Source organism: Arvicanthis niloticus, chromosome 9, assembly GCF_011762505.2.
Source record: "Arvicanthis niloticus isolate mArvNil1 chromosome 9, mArvNil1.pat.X, whole genome shotgun sequence".
NCBI classification, from domain to species: domain Eukaryota; kingdom Metazoa; phylum Chordata; class Mammalia; order Rodentia; family Muridae; genus Arvicanthis; species Arvicanthis niloticus.
The window spans coordinates 26443703-26469992 of record NC_047666.1 but is presented as its reverse complement, the minus strand read 5'-3'; the positions used below and the strand labels follow the sequence as shown (position 1 = coordinate 26469992).

General features: G+C 43.1%; 1 protein-coding gene across 20 annotated transcripts in view; it reads right to left on the bottom strand.

Annotated features, from left to right (window-relative positions):
• The window catches only part of Aak1 (AP2 associated kinase 1), a 145608-nt gene that overhangs the window by 70567 nt on the left and 48751 nt on the right, over positions 1-26290 (bottom strand). For 18 of the 20 annotated variants that reach the window (XM_076940051.1, XM_034512161.2, XM_034512155.2 and 15 more), the window contains exon 3: positions 3069-3187. In XM_076940051.1, the coding sequence (XP_076796166.1) occupies positions 3069-3187 (119 nt within the window). Of the gene's footprint in view, positions 1-3068; positions 3188-21188; positions 21511-26290 lie in introns of those variants that run through there. The other 2 variants (XM_076940055.1, XM_076940060.1) reach the window with 1 other exon arrangement.

The following is a 26290-nucleotide window of genomic DNA, read 5'->3' as shown; positions in this document are numbered from 1 at the left end:
TAGGAGAAGACTAGCTCCCACGTGGTTAGTAGGAGGGTCTTAAAGCCAGGCCACAGTGACACACTTCCTCCAACAAGGCCACACCTCCAAATAGTGCCAATTCCTGGCCAAGCATACTCAAACTACCACACTAAGGGAGGAGAGCCTGGAATCACATTGCTGAAATGTATGCAGAACACTGAGCGCAAAGGAGGAACAGATGCAAGTCCTAATGAGAATGGCCACATGGGAAAGTGGCAGTGCAGATGGCCCAGCAGGAGATGCACCAGGAGCAGATCCCTCTCACAGTAATGTGAAAACCAAAGTTGTCACAGCCAACCCACTATCAAACTGACTGGCATTCCAATGAATGCGGGATGAGGATAAAGCTAATCCCTCAGAGAGGGTGCCCTGCAGGATGAAAACAGCTATATCCTCACATCCCACCAGAACAATGTCTGAAATGAAGTAAAAACTAACAACTAAACAAACTAAACTAGACAAACTAAACTAAACTAAACTAGACAAGTATGCTACTACTACTTTGGGTAGTACATTCAAAGAATCAACTACCATGATGACTTCTAGGATCCTGAGGTGGCACAGGAGGATGGTGTGGAGCTGCCTGATGTGTGCTTGTCACCTAGTTGACTTAGCTTTGATAAAATAAAATCTAAATTAAAAACAAACCCAAACTGCCATATTAATGCATCACTAGACCAGAACTTGATCCCATACAACAACTAAGTTCCTAATCGGACCCATTAATTTCAGTTTTCAGGCCTGTGCTTTTTGGTTTCTTTGCTAGCACAAAGCAAGCCCTCGTGTTTCCAAATGAGTAGGAGAAGGAAAGAATGGGATTGCTTTCTAACACAGGTACAAGAATGGGAAGGGCATTCTAGGAAGACATGGAACCGCAGCAGAGATGAGAAGGTGTGCAACAGTTGAGCAAGATGGAGCAAGCACATAAGAAGGGGTAGACAGAGAAGGGGAAGGAGGAGTGGAAGGAAAGAAGTGAAGGAGAAGGAACAGCGGGTAGAAATATCCAAGAACCTCCCATGTGCAGGAGACAGGGCAAGCATCACAGATGGATCCCTGTGGTCTTCAGCCTGGAGGGTTGCTGGCTGGTTCTGCAGTATTTGATCATTCCCAAATATGCTTAGTTTTAGGCTCTCACTGCACCTAACTTTTATTTCTGCTTTTTACCAAGGCTTTAAAATCTGGAGCACTAAAGAGGTGATTCCTATGGACCTGCTTCTGCCACCACCAAACATTGATTTCACCCACTTATTGATCTACTTTCTTAAGCAGTGTGTCAAACTATTCTGTTTCTTGTTTTAAATAACTCACACTGTGATGGCAGAACTGCTTAAAGTATACCAGGTGAAGCATTATATCGGTATAAACAAAATCTGTGGAAATACCAAAAATAACCATGTACATATTTAAACGTTTCTATTATGCATTCTGTCAAACAGAAGCAAAAACAACAAATAACAACTAAGACGCTCTCCAGAAGTCTCACTTTGCTCTGGTTATCACACTGTGGTCAATCTTTCTTTTAAATCCAGTTTTCACAGTAACATACAATTTCTTCATAAACACACCAGCATGTACTTCTGAAACACTCTTTAATAGTGGTAGAAATTTAAATATGCACAAATTAGTAAATTTTTCAAGGGTTAGTATTAATTATGGGCCTGCGTTCCAATGTGCAGGCACATGCAGGTGCTCTGAGAGGCCAGAGGCATTAGGTTCTCTGGAGCTAGAGTTACAGTGAGAGTTGTGATATGGATGCTAGAAACCACACTCTGGTTCTCTAGAAGAACAGTACAAGCTCTTAAGTGCTAAGCCATCTCTCCTAGTAAGTCTGTCTTTTTAAATTAAGGTATAACTCTAATGCCACAATAAATTATACCTATTCACAAACTTTTATACATGGAATCACAGAGTGTTATGAAGTAATACTATAAACTAAAAAGCATAAAGTTGTGTCAGGACATGTTCACAGGATACAGAAGGTCTCAGGGGGTTGATGACCAGACCACAACAGAGAGCTGGCAACTGATGGAAGGCAGAAAGAGAGAACAGCTCACAGAGAGTTGAATTTTCCATATTAAATGCTTTTCCAAGGTTCCAAACTATTTTTCTGAGTTAAACTGCTCAGTTACCCCAATAAGTTCCTTTTTCCCTTCAGTTTCCAGTTGAGGGTGATCAAAGGGAGGGACAGAGCCCTAGAGACTCTGGTTGTTGGTCCCACTTTGTGTAAGATCTTGCTGCCAACTCAAGGAAGGGGCCAGCCAGTGACTTTCCTGTGTACACCTGTGTTGAGAAGCAGCCACAGAAGATAAATCATGGGCCAGAGGGTAAAACCTACTACTATTATTGTGTTGACATAGCAACAAATAACTGACTCTAGTGACTTATTGCTATATTCACTTATAGTGCATTGCCCCACACTCATCAGAGAAGTTTCTTGTGGTAGATAGTAATTAACACAGAAACTCTTAACTGGCCAATGTGCAGAGAAGAAGAGATTCTAGAGTGCTGAGCCCTAACCAGGACTCCTGTATTACACCTCTCCCTGTGAAGTTCAGGGATGTATGTGGGGGCAGAAAGATTTTAAGAGCCAGACTTTAAGAATCAGTGTTTTCCACACAGGGCAAATGCACATATGAACTCCTCTAGGTTATAAAATAGCCCACAAGACCTGCGAAAGCTCAAACCAGACAAATCTCAGCATGAAGGAGGGGAGGCAGACATGAAGCCCACCCCTAGCTGAGGGGCTATTGTATTTGATTACTACTGGAGAGGAAAAGTCAGTTCTCTTTAATGGTGAATATATCAACCACACTTCAGGCAGGCTCCACACCTAGGTGCAATCAGCCAACACAGAACTAGACTCAACAGGTTTTAAGAGAGAGAACACAAAAGCAGGATGGGTAGAGAGGTGGGGGAGAGCCCAGGAAGAGTTGGGGTAAGGAGATGAATATGATGAAAACTTAGTTTAAGAAATTAATGAAATATGCAATTTAAAATATATATATAGCGTTAAAGCAGCTGCCGCAGTCACAGTGTGTAGCGCTTACCATGATCTGGATCTCCCTCTTGCACACCTGGAGGTCGTGTTCATTGTTGACAAACATACGTTTCAAGGCACACTTCACCCCATTGCTTGTTCTCACCAGGAAGACAAGAGCAAATCCACCTGTAAGAAGGATACACGAAGATGAGTCATGTGCAGTCAGTCAGAACTCTGGCTACCGTTGGCACCTCTCATGGCACTGATTCTGCCATCAGCCAGGCTCCAAACCATGCTGGCCTAGACGGCACTCTTACACTCTTGGAACTTACAGCCAGAATCAGAGATGCCCTAAATCTCTAGCTCAGAATCAAGGAAGGACCTTCCAAAGAAACTACAAGGGTCTTCTTATTAAGCCCAGTACTTCCTTTCTTATCAGAGAAGCTAGAAAATTCTCAGTGCTTGCTAACATAAATAGTTGTCAGTTTATTTCAGGACTCTGCTTTTCCTTTCTTCTTCCCCTCCTTGTTCCACCTCCCATTCAAGTGTAACAGGAGACTTCTGCACAGCCCAACATCTGCCTTGCATACCTTCAAGACTTAATTCAAATGTCATGTTCATCAATCCTGTGGAGCAAAAGCATCACTAATTGGTTCTTTGCACAAGTGGGTACAAGTTGGATAGAAGTGCACACAGTGGGAAGTCATTTGAGTTGAGGCTGTGACAGAGTACTGAGCTAGCAGTCATTTGACAGAAACCAATAAGTAGCCAATACAGAGATCTTAGGTCTCTGAGAATCAGGACTCGGAATCCACTGGAGCCATTTTGACTGCCCTGAGGTTTGGTGACACTTCAGTGCCTGTCCCCAGAACTTACTAACTAGCCTTATTGTAACTGTTCAAAATATCCTGAGTAGGAATCTATTCCCTGCAGCCACTAGAGCCTTACTCGTAAGGTATTGTTCCTTATTTTAATAAAACATAAAAATCATTCTGTAAAAATATGTTAATGAACTCAAATGAATCCAAATCCACATTGTGACAAAGACTTATGAAAGACTAAATGTCTCTCTACTGCCTGTGACTACAACTACATTCTTTAGTATTCAGATAAACACTGAAACTTCCTATGGAATCTATAACAGCAACCACTGTATCTCTAATATTTTCATTAAAAAAAAAAAAAAAACCCAGCCCACAGCTTTTATTTTCTTGCAATAAATTAAACTGTTCCATTATCAATTTTAAACGTAAAATTTTTGAGTATTTACTTTTATTTTTGGTTTTCAAGACAGGGTTTCTCTGTGTAGCCCTGGCTGTCCTCAAACTCACAGAAATCCACCCATGTTTGCCTCCTGAGTACTGGGACTGAAGGCATGTAAAACCACACCCAGCTGAGTACTGGGTTAAAAAGAACACTCAGCATCAAAAATTAAGTCATCTCTCTCTCTTCTTCTCCATCTCTATTTCTTCCTAAATTTCTTTTGTTTTTTTGAGGCGTGGGGGTGAGGGGTGTCTCATGTGGCCTTGGCTGGCTTTGAGCTTATTCTCCTGCCTTTGTCCTGGTAAATGCCAAGATTTTCAAATGTGCATCATCATCCCCAGTCCACATTTCCTAAATTCCAAGAATATACAATCTTTAAGACATGCAACAAAAATTAAATGCAAGAACTATGTATCAGTCTTGTCTAGTAGTACATATACATATTGTAGCACCGTTTCTCTTCCCCCCCAACCCCCAAATCTGTTGGAAACATGGTATAGCTTTACAGTGTATTAGCACTGGAGAAAGTAGTTGCAAAAATATAAAACCTTCAACTTATATTCATGATTGTTTTATATGTGTCTCTGCAGAATTAAATGGGCAAATGAGTCTTTCCTTTACCAGAAATAAGTAATCCTTTTCACTGACAGCCCAGGCTCTTCAAAATTTTTAAAAATGACTTACAGATATACACATTAGTTCATAAACTGTTCATCACAGTTCTTGCCTTTCTTTCCTAAAGAGTTGATGAATGTTCCCACTCCCAAGAATTTGTATTTTAAAGGCATTTTAATGTGTGGTACCTAACATCCCTGAAGGACAAGCCACTCCATTTTGAAGCAGGTCATGCTGTTGCAATGAGAGATAACAGCCACCAGATGGGAGCAGTGCTGCAGAAACTTGACCTCTCCAGCTAGGGCTGAAAACTCAGCAGGCCAGGCCAGATTTGCAATGCCTACAATCATGATAAATCTTAAAGCAAAGCAACAGGTTATTACCCAACATAGTCAGAACCACACTATTAAGCACCTCTGCCTATAAAAGGATCCATGGGTAAATGGAAAAAAATTAGCCGTAAAATAAAAATCAAAACCTTGTAAGATTTGTCATCCTAAAGGTGCACTCTGGAAGGGCGGCAGCACTTCACTAGCATGGCCCCGTTTCCCATGGAGCAGGAGAACACAGCTCAGTCTGAGGATGCTTCACTCCATCCGTGAAGTGAAGCAGATGAGGCAGGAGGGTAACTTTCATACTGTCACACTTGACCTCTTAAGAATGCGGGGACTGATTGAATTTACAAAAAGAAACATATATTTTTCTATTTTCCCTCAAATATATAGCACTCTGGTCTATTTTTTTTTACATCAATGTATATTAACTTATAGAAGAGTGAGTTTCACTATGACACATCCATACATCATATAATATACTTCTTTCATATCTCCCAACATTGTACCTTTCTTGTCCTCAATTTCTTGTTCTTTGTTGAAGAACACTCACTCACTCACTCTAGTCTAGGCTGATCCAAAACTTCTCTTGTAGCCCAGGCAGGCTTCAAACTCATAGTAATCCTCCTGCCTCAGCATCCTGAGTCCTGGAATTATATGTGTGAAATATGACACCCAACTTTAGGGGTTGTTTGTTTGTTTGTTTGTTTGTTTTTGAGACAGGGTTTCTCTGTGTAGCCCTGGCTGTCCCAGAGCTTACTCTGTAGACCAGGCTGGTCTTGAACTCACAGAGACTCACCTGCCTCTGTCACCTGAGTGCTGGGATTTAAGGTTTGTGGCACCACCAACTGGCCCTAGCTTTGGTTTTTAATTTTTGATGGGAACAGAAGTTACTATCTGTAACTCACTGTGAGTTTAGTGCTGTGTCTGAGGTTGGCCCTCCACCCACCCATCCTATTATCACACCTTAGAACAATGCTCACCACATGGTGAAAATTTAATAATGAATTCATTTCCCTCTTAATTTTCATTATAGAGAATAGAAAAGGCAACAAAGTGTGGCAGAGATCATAGAAAACTAAGTACAAATGTCTGTAGGCTACCACACATGCAGATAGCTGTTACTGGGCAGGACAATGGACTTGGTGAACACGCATGTGTAGGTGGAAACAAGAAGTCAATCTCAGATTCCTCAGAGCTGCCTGCCTTGTTTTGTAAGACAAGGTCTCTCACTGGGCTGGAGTTTGCCAACTAGGCTAAATCTGGATCCAGGCCCCCTGAAATCCCCCATCTTTGCTTCCCTAGTGCTGGGATTACAAGCATGGCCCACCATGCCCGGATTTTTATATGAGAGTTGGGGATTTAACCCAGGTCTTCATGTTTACACAGCAAGCACTCTACCAAGGGAGCTACTCCTATCCCCCAGCTCCAGTCAGCAGTGTTAATTTCTAAAGGTGAGGAGACACAGGGCCAGAAGACGGTTCAGCTGATAAAGGCATCCAAAATTAAGCCTGACCAAATGAGTACAATCTCTGTTACCTATAAAGAGAAAGGAGAGAGCTAATTCCTACAGTTGTCCTCTGACTTTCACATGTCCCTCCCCCAAACAAATGAATGAATGAGAAAAGAAAAATTTAAAAACCTAAAATGGAAACCCAAAGTTTACTTGAAAACTCTAGATTTAAACACAAGCAATAAATCACATTTTCTCTTAATGGTGAATGTAACTCAATACTATAGAAGCTAAACACTTTATAAACTCTGAGCTTTCAGTATTCTGCCTCAGATCTTACTGATGTGCAGAGACAGGAAGCAACACAGTAAACGTTCCACAACCTTAAAAGAATACTTGTAAGCAAACTCCAATACACAAGCATATATTGGTTAGCAAGTTCTTGCCAGAAAAGAGCCAGAACTTCTATGCTCATAGACCCAGAATTTCCATGTGGCTATTTCCCCTATATAAAATAGACAAAGATTAAATTCTCCATTCAGGAACACAGAGATAATTAGCAAGAAATTCCACAAGACCGCCCCCCGCCCCCCCAATCTATCTACGGTTTTCTTTTTAAACCAACTGAACATACATCACAACGACCTCACAGCATCATGCACTGCCAGAACCATCACAACAGGGGACCACTTCTGCAGACCTTCTTCCCTCTTCTTCCTCAAACCCTGCAACCTGAGTTCTAGTTTCTCTGTGCATTAGTTTTGCTTGCCCTGAACAGAATCACACAGTGTAGACCCTCACACCTGGCTTCTTTCCTGCAGCATATTTCTAGATTCATTCTCATAGTTACAGGTATCCTTTGTTTAGGGGTTTTTTTTTTTTTTTTTTTTTTTTTTTTTTCCAACTGTTCCATTGTACAGATGCCTATAGTTTATCCATCTACCATGGAGGGACATATAAATGTCTCTAGCTTTGTGCTTTTACAAAGTAAACATCTGTGCAGAAAGAAGACCTTTTTCATAGACATAGGTAGTCATCCTTGGGCCACATGACAAGCTTAACTGCCCTAATGGTCCCTCATGGTGATTATCAGCCATATGGAAGTTCTAATTCCATGTCCTTCCCAGCGCATGGTTACAGGTCTTTTCATTGGTTACAGGTAGCTATTCATGTTCATGTGTCCTCTCATCTGACTGTGATTTAATTTGCATTTTCTAATGTATCCCACTTCACTGAAAGCCCTACGATGAGTTGCTTTCCTAATACTCTCCTGAGAAAGGCTTCCATCAGCACAGATTCAAAGAGTTGCCAAGGAAATTAATGATACAATTAGGACCTCTACTTCCTGAATACATGAAGACATCAAAAGTGTCTAGTTCTCTGCTGGTAGTGAGAGTTTGTAATACAGGTCAGTCTGATGGCCCTGCTTCTGTGTTTGTAAGGCAGCAAAGTACACAGGGCATGGATTACGGTCTCTCCATGTGGCTGGGAAATTTATATAATTTGGGGCAAAATCTCTCAGTGCTCATATCAACAACAGATCACAATATCAAAGAGAAGCTTTTCAAAGACAACAAAGATGGGGTCTTCCTGGGACCCCATCGTGAAAGTCAGCATCCACACACAGTACTGAAGTGGAGGCAAGCAGTACCTCTATGGCCTCTTCACCAGACACTGAATCATGGAGGGCTGCAGCAGTCCTTCTGCAGTGACTTGCACTCAGGAAGGAAAGGTGAGTCTGGGAGGGAAGGCAAACAGACAGAGAGCCCTCCATGATGGCTATCTGAGCAGAGCTAGGTGCAACTGGGCAGGCATGAGAAGGGTGAGACAAGAAGCTGAACAGATGCTCATCGTGACTTTCAGACAGGGTTTTTTGAGTTGCTGCCAAAAAGGTTTTGCTGTTACTTTTTAATCGGGGCCAAAATTCTAGGCACTAAAAATCTAACATATGACACCAGCTTATTTTTTGCACAAAAAAGGAAACCTCCCTTCTTAACCCAAGTCCTATCTACATCTTTGAGAATGGCATTTACCTGCTTAAGATCAACAAGACAAAGGTCAAAGGAACAGGGACTCCAAAAGGAGGAATGAGTCTTTCGAGCCCATTCTGTACCCTCTGCTCTCAATGCAAATGTGCCTTCCTTTAAAATAACAGCAAACTCAGTGAGTGTGCTTGGAGGAATGCAGCCTCTCCTTGAATCACCTGAGAAAGAGAAAATAAGCATGAAAGAAAAGTCTTTGAAAGGGTTGGACAGAAAACCTAGCTGAGGTGGTGCTGCATCGGATGAGGGCTTATGAAAGGTGGCCCTGGCCCATGACTGTTTCTCTCGCCTCCATTTCCTCATCTGCAGACATGGAGATCAAGTTCACAGGTTTTATGCTGAGGTCCTCCAAGCCCTGGATTACAGATAGTTCTACAGCGGACATGGGAAGGAAAATCTGACTTGATGCACACAGCCTCCTTCTTAGTGTCAAACAAAGCAGCTCTACCTTTCCCTACAAAAGACGCTAGGCAAAAAATAAAATAGGGGGAGCAGGGGACAAATAGGTTAAAAGGAGGGAACAAGCATACCTCATGTTCTGTCCACAGTGTCTCTGAGCCCACACAGGGATGACCAAGAAGCTAACAAACGCCATCCACACTTGACTCACACTGAAGACAACTGACAACTTTGCCAGAAGTTTCAGAAGGAGTGACGATTTTTAAGCTTTAGAACAGATGGTAAGAGCACAGCAAAGCTTGCACAGGAGAAAAGGTTGGTGTGACGTGTGTGTCTGCACTGACTGCAGTGGAGACTTGGGCTTGTTTTTCTAAAGTCAGTCTCTCTCTTGCCTCAGACTGAAATCACCATGTGCTGGGTCCTTCTGGGGAACAAATCAAAGCAGTCTTTTCCCCAAGTAGAAAGAACACCCAGATGGAGATACTTGAGGTATTCAACTCCCTCTTCCCAGCAGGGCTGTGGGTACATGACCAAAGAATGGCAATACTGTCAGGGGTTCAGTACCCAACCAAACCATAGCCCAGGTGAACCATTCGATTACTGGCAACTAAATGTCTCTTCCTCTTTAGGCCTCCAGTGACCAGGGAACATCTCTAGTTCAAGGAGCTCCCTTAGGGGTTTGGAGAAAATTCCTCCTCAAAAGGCACCTGCCTGTTTAGAATGAAAGAGAAAAGTTGAAGAAATCGTAGAATTCTGTGTGAGGCTCCACAGCACGCTGGCCTGGCCTGCCAGCATCTAAGTGTGATGGAGAGAGGGCCTTCCTTGTGTAACCTCGCTGCTGCACCTTCACTGCTCTGCTGCCAAACTAGCTATCTGGAAATGTAAAACGTGGTGAGGAAACACTGGTTGGGTCGTATTCTCTGTTCACTGAATTCCACAGCTGTTTCTCCTGGTCAGAAGAACCAAGCTCTCCTCTCCCACTGCAGCTAAGTGATCTGGAAACAGATCCTGAATGTCATTCATCCGTTTGAAACTCTTTGCTAGCATCTCAGCCCTCCTAGAACAAATACTGCTTGCTGCCTATGGCTGGAAGGCTCAAAGAGATGTCCTAGCTTCTTGCAGACACTACAGCCTGCCAGTGCTCAGCTCACATAGCCCTACCCCAGTGAGAGCCTCCCTGCTTCCGTACTGTGCATACTTCAGCCTGCCTATGCTCCTCCTGAGCACGCTTCTCTTTTGGCATGGCTAGTTCCTACTTATGCTTTAAGTTTCTGGAAGCTCCTTCCTTAACTAAGACTTCTCAGATCATCCCTGGTACCAGTCCCTATTCTGCCCAGCATCTTCTTCTTTAGGATATAAGTGTAATTAAATACTAGGATGAGTGATTCCTGGTCTGATCTCTTCTTCCTCTGTACACTATAAACTGCCCACAGCAAACATGATTGACTCACTGTGGCACCCTGTCACCAGTCCTGTGCCTGCCATACAGCAAGTGCGCATGTACTCTGTCACAAAACCTGTCTGCCTAGCACTGTAAAAGCTCCCACATCGATACAGCAACAACAGAATATCTACCTAGTCCCAGTTTTCCACTCTCCCAGAATACAGAAAGGGATAAAAGGACCAAACTTAAGAATGCCTTTTTTGTGGAAGGATGATAAAGTTTCTCAAAGGGAAAACAGCTTCTCTGCCCACCATGACACCTAAGGACAGCATGGGACAAAGGTGTCAGCACCCTTCTTGCTCAGGCAATGACATGACAGTGTGGCTCACAGAAAGTAAGACACACTCAGCCTTGTCTGTAAATGATCCCTTCCTACAAACAAAGCAAGACAAACAACAAAAGAAACAAAAATAAAACCCTTGTGCTGGGAATGAAAACCCACTTCAGGTAAGGAAAATAAATCATCAGCCCTGTGATCAGTGCCACGGCATCCTCGGCTAACGGAGAAAGGAGTCACTCCACTGGCAAACACCTAGGAAACAACGAGGAGCATGTCTGCCCTTACATGTCTGCCTTACAGATCGCTAAGCTCCGGCTCCACCATGGCCCTGTCAACATTTTCCTAAGGGCTTTCCAAAGATAAACTCCGTCTGCATTGTCTCTGCTACAACTGTTCATATTAGAACATACCAGCTTAACACCTTGCTTAAAGCTTTCTTAGCTTTCTACATTTTCTGCTGCTCCAGAAAGATCACCTTCTAGTGTTTGATCTGGATCCAGCAGCCAGGTGATAGAACACAGAATGGCAACAAAGGTATGTGACATAGAGACCTTGGGTTCCTTCACTCAATGCTGTAGCCAACTGCAGGTCTCTTTCTGAGACCCACACAGTCAATCAAGTGGGCTCACTGTCTTGACCACTCCATGCCCTAACCTTAGAATCGCCTCAGCTCCATCCCTCATGCTCCTCCCTTGGCTCCTCTTATATCTTTTCCTCCAGAAAACATTGAGTCTTAGGTTTCTTTTCAAAGATGCAAAGTTATCTAGTACCCTCTCTTAAAAGCAGTAATGAAGCCCCCAAGCCACAGTCTAAATTCCTAAATGTAATAGCAGAATCTTTTTATTTTTCTCATCTTAAAAACAATTACTCTCTAGCCCTCACCATCTGTGGCATGTGGGTGAGCTGACCTGGAGGTTGTGAGAGTGGGAAGCTGGACCAGCCCCTTATCTGCCATGAGGTGGCATGGGAAAGATCCATTCCCAACTCACCCAATACCTGCAGCAAGCTGGAGAGTAGGCCCTGAGGTCACGAAGTAGGGGGTCTGGCCCTACCCCTCACCTGGGCAAAGCAGGAGTGTTAGCCCCAGTGTCCAGGGCACAAGAGACCTGGTGTGCTGACCAACTCAGCTTCCACACAGGCCCAGATTCAGTGCTCTGAGTTTGCCCACCCCAACATTCACCCCATCCTACAAACTGCTAGAGCTCATGAAGGGTCTGGTCTGGTTCTATAGAGTCAAAGCTGCAGGATCTCCATGACACAGGGCAACCACAGGATATCTAGCGAGTCCTGGTGAGGACCCACTACTGATAGTGTAGAAGAAGCCTGAGGCCTTGGATCAGACCAACGAGTCATTGCAATGAACATATGCAAGTAAAGCTGTTTGGGCACAAGGACACACTGGGACACACCAAGACATACTACAGCTGCCACAGTGACGTATTTCTGTTTTGTTTCAGTTTGGTTTTTTTTTCTTTTGGGGAGAGGGGATTGGAAGGGCAGAAGACAGATATGAAGGGATGGGAAGATAAATGGGATTAGGGTACATAATGTGAAACTTACAAAGAATCAATAAAAAGTTTTAAAAATTTACTTTTGTTTACCAGTGCCAAGGCATACGTGTGGACAGAGGACAACTTGAGTGAATTGTTTCTTTCTCCTGCCTTGGAGGGTCTATGATTGAACTTAGGTCATCAAACTTAGCAGCCTTTACCCTCAGAACCATTGTCATATAAAAAATTTTTTCTGAGGCTAGAAAGATGACTCACCTGTTAGGAGTTCATACTATTCTTGCAGAGGACCAGAATTGAGTTCCCAGAACCCCTATGAGGAAGCTCATAATTGCCTATAACTTTAGCTCTGGGTATCCAATGCCTTTGACCTCCTTGGAGACCTATACACAACACACATTATTAACACACACACAGTAAACTAGTGGTGAGGGAAAGCTGCAAAGATCATACTGCAAACTCACAGTCACCACTCATGGCTCACATCAGCACTGCTGCCTCTTCACCATTTACCATCTATCTATGCAAACACAACTCCTGTTACCTTTCCTGAAGTCAGTAAGACCTCAGCACTTCACTCTACAGGTTTCAGCACACATAGTTTTAATGTTCGTGGGCCTACGATGGTTAATTTGGAAGCATCAAACTTGTTTTTTTCTTTCAATGCTGGGAATTGAACCAGTACCTCCAGCATGTTAAGAACACACTCTGCCACTGTCAGCTCGACAGCAGTGGGATAGACAGGGAACAGGTAAAGCATGCCTGGGTGTGTGTTTAAACGAATATAGATGTGGGGCAGTAAACTGAATAGGAAGGGTCAGCAGCAAATACGGGGCACTATCCAACAAGCTGGGGTTCCTCAGAGTACGCCCCACTGATGCTTCCTGCTGTTGCTGCCCTTGTCAACAAACATCAGGATTTTCAGCCTTTAGACTTGAACTTGCATGAGTGGTCTGCCCAGAAAACCTTGGACTAATGACTATATTGCTAGCTGCTTTTCCCCAACCCCCATTAATAAGTTTGGGGTTCACAGATTCTTTCAGGGGTAGGAGATAACTAAGATTTACAGTAAAATATATGAGCCTTTTGGATACTATTCAATGGGGTCTGAGAATGCATTTACACTCAACTCAAGCCCCACCAACATTCAAGACCCTCTCACCACAGGAAGTGTGGGCTCCCCTCCAGACAGTCACACTCTTTCTCGCCGGTAGTCACCATTATTCTTATTTTCTAAATCTATCACTAGTATTACTTACTTTAGAACTTCACATAGAATCAAAAAGTGAATTTTTTTCTTTCTTATTTATTATCTATTTATTTATTTTGAGTCATGGTATCACTCTAGCCCAAGCTAGTCTCAAACTCTCAATCTTCCTGTCTCGGCCTCCCATGCACTAGGACTACCAGGATTATAGGCCCGTGGTCTCACACCTGATTTAAGAGTGTTTATGATTTGAGTATTTCTCTCTCCTTACCCAGCTACTTCTCCCAATACTCTCTGGTCCTCTCACCTTCTCATCCCCACCCCTAAGCTTTTGGAATGATGATTTTCAGTTTTCCACACAGTAGGTTCACTCACAGTATTCTGGATGGCTGGAATATCCAGTTCCAATTTTCTGTTTGTAAAACAAGTTTAAAACAACATTAAACAACACCTCTTCTATAAAATATGACCTCTCCCTGCCAGTCACTCTAGTTTTCTTTTTTTGTTTGTTTGTTTTTTTTTTTTTTTTTTCGAGACAGGGTTTCTCTGTGTAGTTCTGGCTGTCCTGGAACTCACTCTGTAGACCAGGCTGGCCTCGAACTCAGAAATCCGCCTATCTCTGCCTCCCAAGTGCTGGGATTAAAGGCGTGCGCCACCACCGCCCGGCTCCAATCTAGTTTTCTTATGGCTACACATTTGGTTGATACCTCTGCTTTCAAACAAAATGTGCTGTGATGATCTAGAATACATTAAAGCCAAGACAAAGAAGGAACCACTCTTTGAATGCTTTGAACCAACCCATTAAGATAAGTGTTGTAGACTGTCTTCCAAGTGCAGTATCTGAAAAATCAATCACTAAAGAAAACAGAAGGAAAGAAGAGGCTGGGCATGGCGGCTCACACCTCTAACATGAGCACTCTGGAGGCAGGGGGAGGCAGATCTCCTGAGTTCAAGGCCAACCTGATCTACATGAGTTTCAGGCTAGACAGAACTACATAGTGAAACTGTCTCCAAAGAGGGAAGAGGGACAAGAATTCATTTCATTTCTCTTAGGATCCTTAGGGCCCAGAAGGATCCTATAACAGATAGCTAATAAATGTCTGATAAATTAAAAACCATGTTGTTTCTCCACTTAAAAATCTCCTCTAGCTCTTTAACATTTGCAAAATGTCATCCACATGGACACTGAGCCCAAGAGGAGAGTCTGGCAGAATCAAGTGTGCCTTCTGCATATGTTCTCTGTTGGATAGCTTGTCCTCTCTGTACCTTGTAGAACTCTAGCTCTAAGTCCAAGAATGGCTCAAACTAGGACTTCCAACAGGATACAGTCCACCCCATACCCACCTGGACTTTTTCTCTCTGTTCAGATCTGATTCTCTGCAGAGCAACTATTCTCAATGGCACTGGATTCTCTCAGGGCAAGGATACTTTATTTTAACCCACTGTAGGAAATTCACTGGTCTAGTTTACCAAATTCTACTCCATTCTGTGATAATGTTCAGATATTTTGTGTCAGCTGACACCACCATCACATCATCATCATTCCACAGCTAATTGAACCAGGAAGGGAGAGCTGGCCCGTGATGTCCCTTGAGAATGGGTAGTGACCCCAAAACTATAATCTGATGGTGCTGTACAACCTCACAGACAAGGCTGGTGGCTATACAGTCAATCACTGGTATGCTCTCAAGCAGAAAGATTTCTGCAAAAAGGAAGAATTAAATGGAGACACTTGATATAAAATGTAGTCTGGAACTGAAGTCTCAAAGGGAAAGGTCAGAAAGAAGAGCCACCTAGTAACTTTCCAGAACCCACAAGAATCTAGCTACATTCCCTGCTGTGTTCTAGAAGGTTTCCTATATATATCCATTACTTTCCCACTAACCTAACTCCAACTAAACTTCTGTTCCTTGCAGCCAGTGCACCTAAGATACATTGAACCAATGTTTGCATAATTATGGAAATTTTCATAATTTTAGCAATTACAGAACAGAACACTAGAACAGAATATTGGAAACTGTACTAGATGAGCCAGGCAGTGATGGTACACGCCTTCAATCCCAGCAATCAGGAGACAGAGGCAGGCAGATCTCTGTGAGGTCTACAGAGCGAGTTCTAGGACAGCCAGGGCTATACAGAGAAACCCTGTCTCGAAACACACCACACACACAAACACATGGGGGGAGGAAGAAAGGAAAGAAAGAAAAAATGGAAGGAAGAAAAGAAAGAAGAAAGGCTGCACTAGATGAATTAGAATTTTATGTTAATTCAGATAAAAATTAACTTACAATAACATACAGAGACCTAAAGAAGAAAAATGGCCAAAATCTCTTTGGGAAGCAGCAAGCAGTTCCAGGGAACTAAGCAAGGGCACAATTGTCTGTGCTGTTACGTGAGTCAGGGTTTGAGGTGGGAGACGTTCCTTCACTTCAACATGATAGCAGAGATGATTACAATGCTTCCAACACAAAACCATGATTACTGTTTGAGGTGATAGATATGCCAGTCACTCTGGCCTGGTCATCAGACATTGAACACAATGCAGCACTACAATTTATAGCTACATGCAATTATTTTTTAAAATTTTGTTACACTTATTTTTGTATGTATGTAGTTTTACCAACTTTAGTATGATACATGCCACATGCCATGAAGTATGTGGGGATCAGAAAACAACTTGTGGGTTGATTCTCTCCTTCTAACCAAAGGGTCCCAGGGATCAAACTCAGGTCATCTGGCATTAAACTCTGGTGGTCAGGCTTAGCCACAAGCACCTTTACTACTGAGAGGCTTGTCTGTGTGCAATTATTATGTTTTAGTTAAGACATGTGTGTGTGTCTGTTTAACTGGATTCTCAGAAAGCACTAATAAAAATAGGTTTGGCATTCCAGGCAGAAGAAAGCCACAGGTTAGAACCTTTCATATCAGCTGTTATAAAAATTCAGCCTTAGAGAGAGGCCTACCAAGGGCTAGCTCCAAAAGGGATCAGCAGCACATCAGCCACACGGGAGCTGAATGACATCACAGAAAACCCCCATCTCTGTTTTTGCTGGTGGATGAGGGAGAGGGACATGAGGTACTTCTTGGGAGCTGGCCAGCCAGTCAACATGCTGGCACAGACTATTTACTGACCAGTATCATTGTCTTAAGTTCTGATATTTTGTTCAGTTTTGTGCACTGGTTTTATTTTCAAAATACTATACATGAATATGTTTTCTTGATTGTTGCTCTCTCTCGTTTTACTTCAACTTGACACAAAAGCTAGAGTCACCTGAAAAGAAGGAACCTCAACTGAGAAAATGTCTCCATAAGGCATTTTTAGAAATTAGTTACTGATGAAGGAGCACCATTTTGGGTGGTTCTATCCCTGGGCAAGTTGGTCCTGGGTTCTATTAGAAAACGGGCTGAGCAAGCCAGGATGAGCAAGCCAGAAAGCAGTGTTCCTCCACAGCCTCTCTGCATCAGCTCCTGCTTCCAGGTTCCTACCCTGTTTGAGTTCCTATCCTGACTTCTTTGGATGATAAACAGTGATATGGAAGTGTAAATCAAATAAACCCTTTCCTCAAATAGATTTTGGTCATAGTGTTTTGTTGCAGCAATAGTGACCCTAACTAAGACAATTACTGAGTGTTGAGTGGCCCTTCAACTCTATAGTAGACACAAATGGCTCTTCTATTTCTGGCCCTCTGTCTACACATCAGGCAAGTCACTCTGGCCACCAGCTTCCATGTGGTTCCTTCACTAAGTGCCACAGAGTCCCTGAAAGGTTAGGACACTCCTCAAAGGAAAACACAGAAACTTTGAAAGTGACTCCAGGGGAAGCAGGAGCTTGAGGAGGAAAAGCAAGCATCCTGTGAGGCAATTCTGGCTCCCTGTGGGATTCCAGAAGTGAAAGCTCCAGGATGGCCACTCCCAGAGCCTCAAACGCACAGCTCAGATCATACCTGACTTGAATTCCAAACCAAACAGAAGGCAAGCTTCAGGGAAGCCAAGAAATCAAAGGAGCATGAACTCACAGAGAAGACTGACAACAAAGACGACCAACCCAAGAACAGGTTGGGAGGAGAGTGGATCTTCCAATAACCACAGACCTGAGGACCCTAAAACACAGGTAAGAAGGAAGCCAGGTCACTGTAGAGCAGCTAGAAAACCTGGGGACAGTATACAAAGCTAAATTAGGAAAATGCTCACTCACTCAAAAACCAGGACAGGGGCTAGGAGAAACCAAAGCATCTCAGGATTAGAAGTTCATGCCAAACAAGGAAGCCAATCTGAAGACCAGGAGACCTCAGAAGACTTGAAATTTCTTCCAGAATATCCAGCAGTACTGTCAAGGTAGTCACCTGGGCAGGGAGAGGCATGAGAGCTGAGACTCCACATGCTGCACTGTGTCATCAGCCAGCAGTCCTAAGATAAGCAAGCAGGCTCGGTAGGAAAGGGAGCTGACAGGTACCTGGAAAGCAACAGGTGATGTGTATGAAAAGCCCAAGCACCCCTCTGACCCCAAGATTCCACTTCTAGAATGTTCTCTTAAGGACATAATCTCAACCCCAACACCATATAAGCAGGGTGTGATGGTGTATGCCTGTAATCCTAGCAGAAGGAGGTAGAAGCAGTAAAATCAGAAATTTAAGGTCATTCTTAGCTATATAGTGAGTTCAAATCAAGCCTAAACTACATGAGATTCTGCTTTAAATAAATAAATAAATAATCTGAAATATTAATGGTTCTATGGCATGTGTACAAAGACACAAAAAATCTATACACATAAAAATAGTCCAAAAATTTTTGGCTAAAAAATAGAATTTATCTTGTCAAAGAATAAATTTAATAAAATATTTCTTTAAAAAACTAAAGTTTAAAACAAATAAAATACTAACCAATGTAAATATGTTGGCATGTTCTTAATACATTAGTCAAAAGGAAGAAAATACAGTGTTCTAAGGTTATCACAAACATGGTTAACAATGTGTACTGCAAAAGGCAAAAAAACCCACAAAAATTCTAACCAAAACACACAAAAAAAAAACTCAGAATAATTTACCTTCAGATGATGAAGTTGTGAATATTTTCTTCCTTATCCTTTTCTGTTTTATCTTTTAGTGTAAGAGAGTGTGAGTGTGTGTGTGTGTGTGTGTGTGTGTGTGTGTGTGTGTACAGCATGCTTTGAAGCACACAGGAAAATCAGAGAAGTTTTCTGGGGAGATTCTGTCCTTCCAACATGGGTCCTAGGAACAGAACTCAAGTCCTTAGGCTTGTGAGCCATGCACTGTTCCCTGCAGAGCCATCTCACCGCATCTTTTTCTCTACTTTCTAAATTTTCAATAATGACCATATGTCATGTTTACATTATCTTTTAAAAGGTTAATTGCTTTGTTTTTAAATAAAAACCTGCCCTCCATCTTAAAGAGTTGATCTCTCCAAACAAGATCTGGAGCACATAAGAACCTTCTAATAATGAATGGAAAGTTCCTCTTTGTTGTAAACCCAAGGTTGGGCTAGGGTAGTATATATGGTGCACTTTTATCAAGACAGATAAAAATCTGAAGGGATGACCTAAAACAGTCAACAAAATAGGTGCTATTTTAGTGGAAAACATTTTAAAACTAAAATTAGGACTGGATGTGATCATGGTATATGCCTGTGATATACACTGGGATAGACAGGTGGGAAGATCAGGAGTTCAAGATCACCCTCAGCTACAAAAGTGAGGTCGACACCAGTCTACGAAAATGAATTGGTAACTCAAATAAAACAACAAATAAAACCAATGAATTTAATAATAAAGCACACACACACACAAACATACATTTAGATAAAGCCAGGATTTGTACTGATTCTTCCTCTGGTCTGTTTCCATTCACTATGGCTGGGAACAGTGCTGTTACTGATTCTGACTTTATTTTAAATTTAGTTATTTTACTCATCATGGAGTTGTTTGCATTAGTTTGTTTCCATGTTTACTATATGTGATCCGGCAATGAGTGGACAACACTTGTCTGCTGGCAGCACTCAGGAATAGAGAATGAGAACAGCCAGGCAGAGAAGATATCTGGTGTAGGATTCTTTCTTAACCCAAATTTGGCAGGGCCACAGCTCCCACATAGTCCTGCTCATCCTCCATTAGCCCAACTGCATTCCTGCGTGATTTTCAGGGATTAAAAGACTCCTTTCCATTCAGAAGCTATACAATAACAGGTCCTCCCTCTCAGCAAACTTTTAATAGAATAACCTTCTGAAACATTCATACATTAAATGTTCCAGATAGAAGCCAAGCATGGTGGTGCACACCTTTAATCCTAGCACTCAGGAGACAGAGCAAGTAAATCTCTGAGTGTGAGGCCAGTCTGGTCTACAGAGCTAGTTTCAGGATAGTCAGGGATATACAGAGAAACCTTGTCTTGAAAAACAAAGACAGACAAACAAACAATGTTCCAGCTGGGTGTGGTAACACATGCCTTTAATCCAATACTCAAGAGGCAGAGGCAGGCAGAACTAAGTTTGAAGCTTAACTTGTCTACATACAAAGTTCTAGGCCAGGCAAATCTGTATAGTAATACAACACAAGCCTCATCCCGCCACCAAAAAAAACCCAAACAAAAACAACAACAACAAATTGTTCCACCGACTGGAGAAGTAGTTCAGTTGTTAAGAACACTTGCTGCTCTTACAGATGACCCAGATTTGATTCCCAGCACTGACATGGTTCCTACAACCATATGTAAATCTAATTCAAGGGATCTATCTGATGCCTCTTCTGACTTCCCTGGGTACCAAGAAGCCACATGAGGTACACATATACATGTAGACAAAACGCTCATACACACACAAAAAAAATAAGTACAGATTTTAAAGGAAGAATCTGTTCCATCTTAGCTAGCCTTGGTGACAAGACTTAACTCGACAGCTACACAAGTGTCACCACCTTGGACTACAATGTGAAAAGTTCTATGAAACAACGCAAATCAATGTGAAAAGTGGGGCCAGAACTCATCATAGTGCTGACTGGTACTAAGGGCACATGCTCTGTCCCCCACTGGACTGTCACATCTTCCAGCCTCTTTATAGCACATCTGTTTAGGACGCATTCAAAAATAGCACTGCTGAGAGTCAGCTCTGTAATAGCCACTTTCATATGTATTATCTAATTGAATCCTCATGACAAGCCTGGGAAGTAAGTATTATTAAACTCTTCTGGCCAAAGGGCCAACCACAGGGTTGCTATGAGCCAAAAAAAAAAAAAAAGTCTTCTGTCCCAAATCCAGTGAGTGACCAATGCTCTTGGACTGTGCCCAGCAGGCTCATTTCCTAAAGCCAATCCATGAGACATGCTTCCAAAGTACCTTTCAGCATATCGAATTGACATTCCTACCCAACATGTATCAGTGACTAAAGTCACACAAAATGAAACACGGCAGGGCAAGAACTTCACTGCCCCTTCTGTTGTCGGACCTCTGATTCTGTATTTAAGAGTGGCCACTGAGCAGGGCACTGCATGGCCAAAGAACTAGAATCCTGGGTAGGATTTAGTGCTCCGCTGTGAGGAAGAAACAACAGCTAATGTTCTGTCTGAGGAGTTCAGTCTGGATTACCCCCACCACCGACAGGGAGAGCTGAGTGACAATCTGGGGGAGTGTCAAATACCTGCTTGTGTGCTGGCTTTGGGCATATCACGCTCTGTCATCCATTACATTTTTCAGACCAGAGTGGAGAAAAGACTCCAGCTTGAGTCGCAGGCTTCCCGAGTCTAATCCGTCTTCTCTTGCCCGCTGCATGGGCTCTAACAGCAGAAGCAGGTGTGAGCCACACTGTGATGAAAGGGGCTCAGCACCAGCAGGACCTTCTTACCCTTCCCATGTTGAAACCAACCCAAGAGCAGCACACTCCAACGGGCAGAGTGGAGCTCCCACTGTCAAGTCTGCAACCTCTCTTGCGCCTCTGCTCTCAGCATCACGAAAGCACTGTAACAGATTCAGATTTCCCATGAGGTATGAGCTGGTTGGGAGGGGCAGTTAGGGAAGAGGAGGAGCTAGAATCTATCCCCCTCCTCCTCAGCACTCCAAGAGGAACACACCCTCCTGGCTTCTCAGCTTTCAAAAAGTAAATAATAGCTGTAAATAAAGGGTTTTAGATAAAGTGAAAAACGAATGGGATCAGCTAAAAATCAGACCATGCACACACCAATAGTCACGTTAACAAGAATATGGAATGGGAGAGGGATGAAAAACATTGTCTATGAAACTGCACACAGAAAGATGTCTTTATATTTTCCTCTCAATGCTGACTATTAAGAGGTATTATTAATACTTACTATTATTATTAAGGTAATGTTAATGTGGAGTATTAAGAGCTGCCTGAGGCAGGAGGCGGCTTTGCCGAAATTACGGAAAGCAGAGTCCGACACTACGCACACCAGCACCTGGCTCACAATAGGATCCATATGCAGTGAGATCCTGCTCCCACACTACACCTTCTCCCCAGCTCCTGACCCGTGCAGCACCTGCTACCACTTTCATACTCAAAGTTACATCAGGGTCAATGACTTCATTCCTAAAAGTCTCAATTCCAAACGGGATTTCACTCCCCAACCTCCACCATCCCAAACTGCTAACTGTTAATTAATTAATTAATCCTGACTATACCCAGCATCCCTACCTTGCCTCTTCTTCCTTACCAATTCTTGCCCTAGCCCAACACCCCTTCCGTCCCTTCAGGGACTTCAGTCCAGGCACTGTTCCACTCCCCCTCCTCTTGCTCACTGATATTTATACAGGACTCACAGCTCTCTAAGCTTAAAAAGAAGAAAAAACCAAATCTCATTATTCTCTTAATCTAACTCAAAACCCGTTCCTTTCTTCACAAGTAGACCTTTTTAATTGCCTGTTTTCTTGTACCCCACTTTTTTGTCCCCTCACTACCCCCAAGTGATTCAGGAACCTTTTACACTCCCTGCACTCAGTCCTGGGGACAGGTTCTGGATACCTTCTCTGGTGGCAGCTGTGTGGTTCTTTTCACTAGTGTCTTTCTTCAAGCACACACTCTCCTTTGGGCTTTCAAATGGGAATTACTGAGTGCTCTGCTTTCCTCCTGCGTCTCTGCCCACTTCTTTCCTAGAGGACCCCATCCTCTCTGCTCCCAAAGAGCTAGCTAGCATGTCCTCAGGATTCACTCAGTCATCTTATGTTACTGTGCAATACAACTCCTTGGGCAACCCCTAAAGTGCTTAGGCAAACTTTCATGGCATGGTTAATACTGACAACCAAAGGCCCAGATCTGTATATTTGACTTTCTCACTGATCTGGTGGAATTTCTACTTGTAATGTTCACAGGGACATCAAACTCTGCCTTAGATATCCCCTTCATATTTACCACAACCCCCACCAGCCTCATTTCCTCTCTCATCGTGGCTGTGAATTGGCCACCATCTACCCCTGCTACCTTCAGCAATCCCACTCCCTAATATCCAAACAGCTGCCAAACATAACTTTCATGTCGGCTTATTCCGCCTGTACTCACTTCCATGTTGTGCTTCAGAATGACCTTCTTTTTCTTCTAGAACATTGCAATTTCTTAGAACACTCTCCGAACAGAAACAAGACAGATATAACTGCCCAACCGTCCAGTCACATGTGAATTAAATAATACCATTAAGGCCAGCTGATCATAGCTGGGTCACTCTGGTTCTCTGTCCTTGGATGGAATGGGGAGGCCTAAATCTTTGCTGGCAGTGGAACCCAGCAGCAAGGAAGAGCAGGAGCTTCTCAGCAACCATGCTGACTACAGGGCAGGCTAGCAGAAAGAGAGACAGACAGACAGACAGACAGACAGACAGACAGACAGACAGACAGAATACTGTGTAGAAATACACAAGGCACTGAGGTCCAAGACCAGAACTCCTGATGGATGGCTCTGCTTCCTAACAGCAGATCTTCCCAAGCTGCAGCAGAACTGCTTCTTCTCACTGTCCTTTCCTTCCCCTACCTCCCACCCCACTTTTTAGTCTCATTAAGTAGAATAACTTTCCGGTGACCATCAAGAGCCTTGGTTAATAGTAATACATTTGTTTTAGAGAGTCTTTTGTTCTTTTGAGTTGTTTGTGTGTTTGATTTTTAGACAGGGTTGCTTAGATAGACCTGGAACTCAAGAAACACCCTATTGACTCAGCCACCTGAATGCACAGATGACAAGCATGTGCCACCACAGCTGAATTAGGCCATGTGGATCTGCTCAGTATCTCAGCTTCCACATCAGTAAAAGTGGAAGATTACAGCAGGCAAATTTTATTGAATGTCTAAGGCATCAATGCACTACATTTTTCAGTGTTTTTTCCTATACTTAATCAATGGGAAAAATGGGTTATTTCTAGCCCAAGGATAGGAAAGCACATATTTTAAATAAAATCTTGATGCTTTTAAAAGATGCTAAACTTAGAAGCAAACAAAAATAATATATTTTAACCTCAAATGTTTATTCATGTCAATTTTAGCCTAAAATTTTTATTACAGTCAATTCTCAGCTCATTTACATTTTAATGTGTTTTTTAAATTTTTATTGGATATTTTATATTTACATTTCAGATTTTATCCCCTTATCCCCATTCCCCACCACCACCCAGGAACCTCCTATCCCATCCCCCTTCCTCATGCTTCTATGAGGATGTGCCCCCCACCTACTCCCCCACTCCCACTCGGTGTTCAGCCTTCATGAGACCGAGGATCTCCTCTCCCACCTATGCCCGACAAGGTCATCCTCCCCTACATATACAGCTAGAGTCATGGGTCCCTCCCTATGTGCTCCCAGGCTGGTGGTTTAGACCCTGGGGAGCTCTGGTTGGTTGGTATTGTTGCTCTCCTCATGGGGCCACAAACCCTTTCTGCTCCTTCAGTCTTCTCTCTAACTTCTCCATTGGGAAACCCTTGATCAGATCAGTGGTTAGCTGTGAGCATCTACCTCTGAATGTGTCAGACTCTGGCTGACCTCTAAGGAGACAGCTATATCAGGCTCTTGTCACCATGCACTTCCTGCCATCCACATCAGTGTCTACCTTTGGTGACTGTACATGGGATGGATACCCAGGTGGAATGGTCTCCAGACGGCCCCTCCTTCAGTTTCTGTCCCACACTTTGTCTCCATATTTGGTTCCTTGAGTATTTTCGCTACTCCTTCTAAGTAGGGCCGAGGTATCCACACTTGGTCTTCCTTCTTCATGAGCTTCATGTGGTCTGTGAGTTGAGTCTTGGCTATTCCAAGCTTTTGGGCTAATATCTGCTTATCAGTGAGTAAATACCATGTGTGTTCTTTTGTGATCTACCTCCATGTGAGATAGACCAAGGGGTAACAAAAAGAACAGAGTCGGAAGTCAGGAAGCCTAGTTCTGAGCCAACATCATAAAAGACAAGCTAGCCCTGGGCAAGTCACCAGACTTTTCCAGAAACCTAGTTTCTTTATCGGTATAATAATAATGCAGAGCTGGCAGAGAGGGGGAAACCCTGACTTTTGGAACATCTGCCATAATTTGGTGAGTCTTCTGGACTGTAAAATATATAGCCCCACCTCCTGAACTCTGCACAGAGATAAATAACTAACCAGAGGCATTGCTGTCTGTGGAGGAGGCAGCAGAAGGAAGCAGATTACAGCAGCAATGACCCTGAGCTACAGGGGAGGAAACTAAGCATCTCTTCCTGCAGGTGTTCCTCTTCACTCCATCACTGATGTTCTCAACATCAGCCATTTTCAAAACCTAAAGGTAAAGAAACTTTGTAGTATAAGGCTTCCCTTGGTGCTCAGGAAACCAAAGGGCTCCCATGTTAGTCACTCCATGTGGTGGTTTGAAGAAGTATGGCCCCATAGATTCATGTGTTTAAATGTTTGGCTCATAAGGCATGCCATTAGGAGGCATGGCCTTATTGGTGTAGCCTTGCTGGAGGAAGTGTATGGGGGGGGGATGTTGAAGTATCCTGTGCTCAAGCTACACTCAGTGGCACGCAGTCTCCTTGTCTTCAGATCAAGATGTAGAACTCTCAGCTCCTTCTCCAGCACCATGTCTACCTGAATGCTACCATGCTTCCTGCCATGATGATAATGGATTAAACCTCTAAAACTGTAAGCCATCCCAATTAAATGTCTTCCTTTTTAAGAGTTGCTCTGGTCCTGGTGTCTCTTCACAGCAATGAAACCCTAAGTCATGCCCTGAATTCACCAGACAAGCACTACAGCAGTGGTCAGTGTCCCTGTGGCTGACAAGACAAAATCTCTCTTAGAACCTGAGGGCCAAACCAAACAGAAGGTTCAGACAGTGTCCCTTCACCATCCTGACATTCTATGATTTTGTTTTTGATCCTTGGTCCTATGTCCCATCAAAGGCTCAGCAGGGGTTCCAAACGCTGGCAGTTTCAATTTTAAGTTGACTTCAGTTTGTCTTTTTTTTTTTTTAGGATTGCAGGGGTTTGTTTGTTTGTTTGTTTGTTTTTCAAAATACAAGTTTTTCTTTTTCAACCATAGTCCCAAACACATTTCTAAAAGGGGTTCTCAGGCTGGAGAGATGGCTCATTCCATAAAGTGACTGTTACACAAGCATGAGCACTTGACTTGACACCCCAGTACCCATGCTTTTAAACGGCTGGGTACAGTGGTGTGTAATTCCTGCACTCAAGAGGTAGGAACAGGCAGATCCCTTGAGCTTACTAGCCAGCTGGCCGAGATGAATTGATGTACTTGTGGGTCAGTGAGACACCCCAACTCAAAGT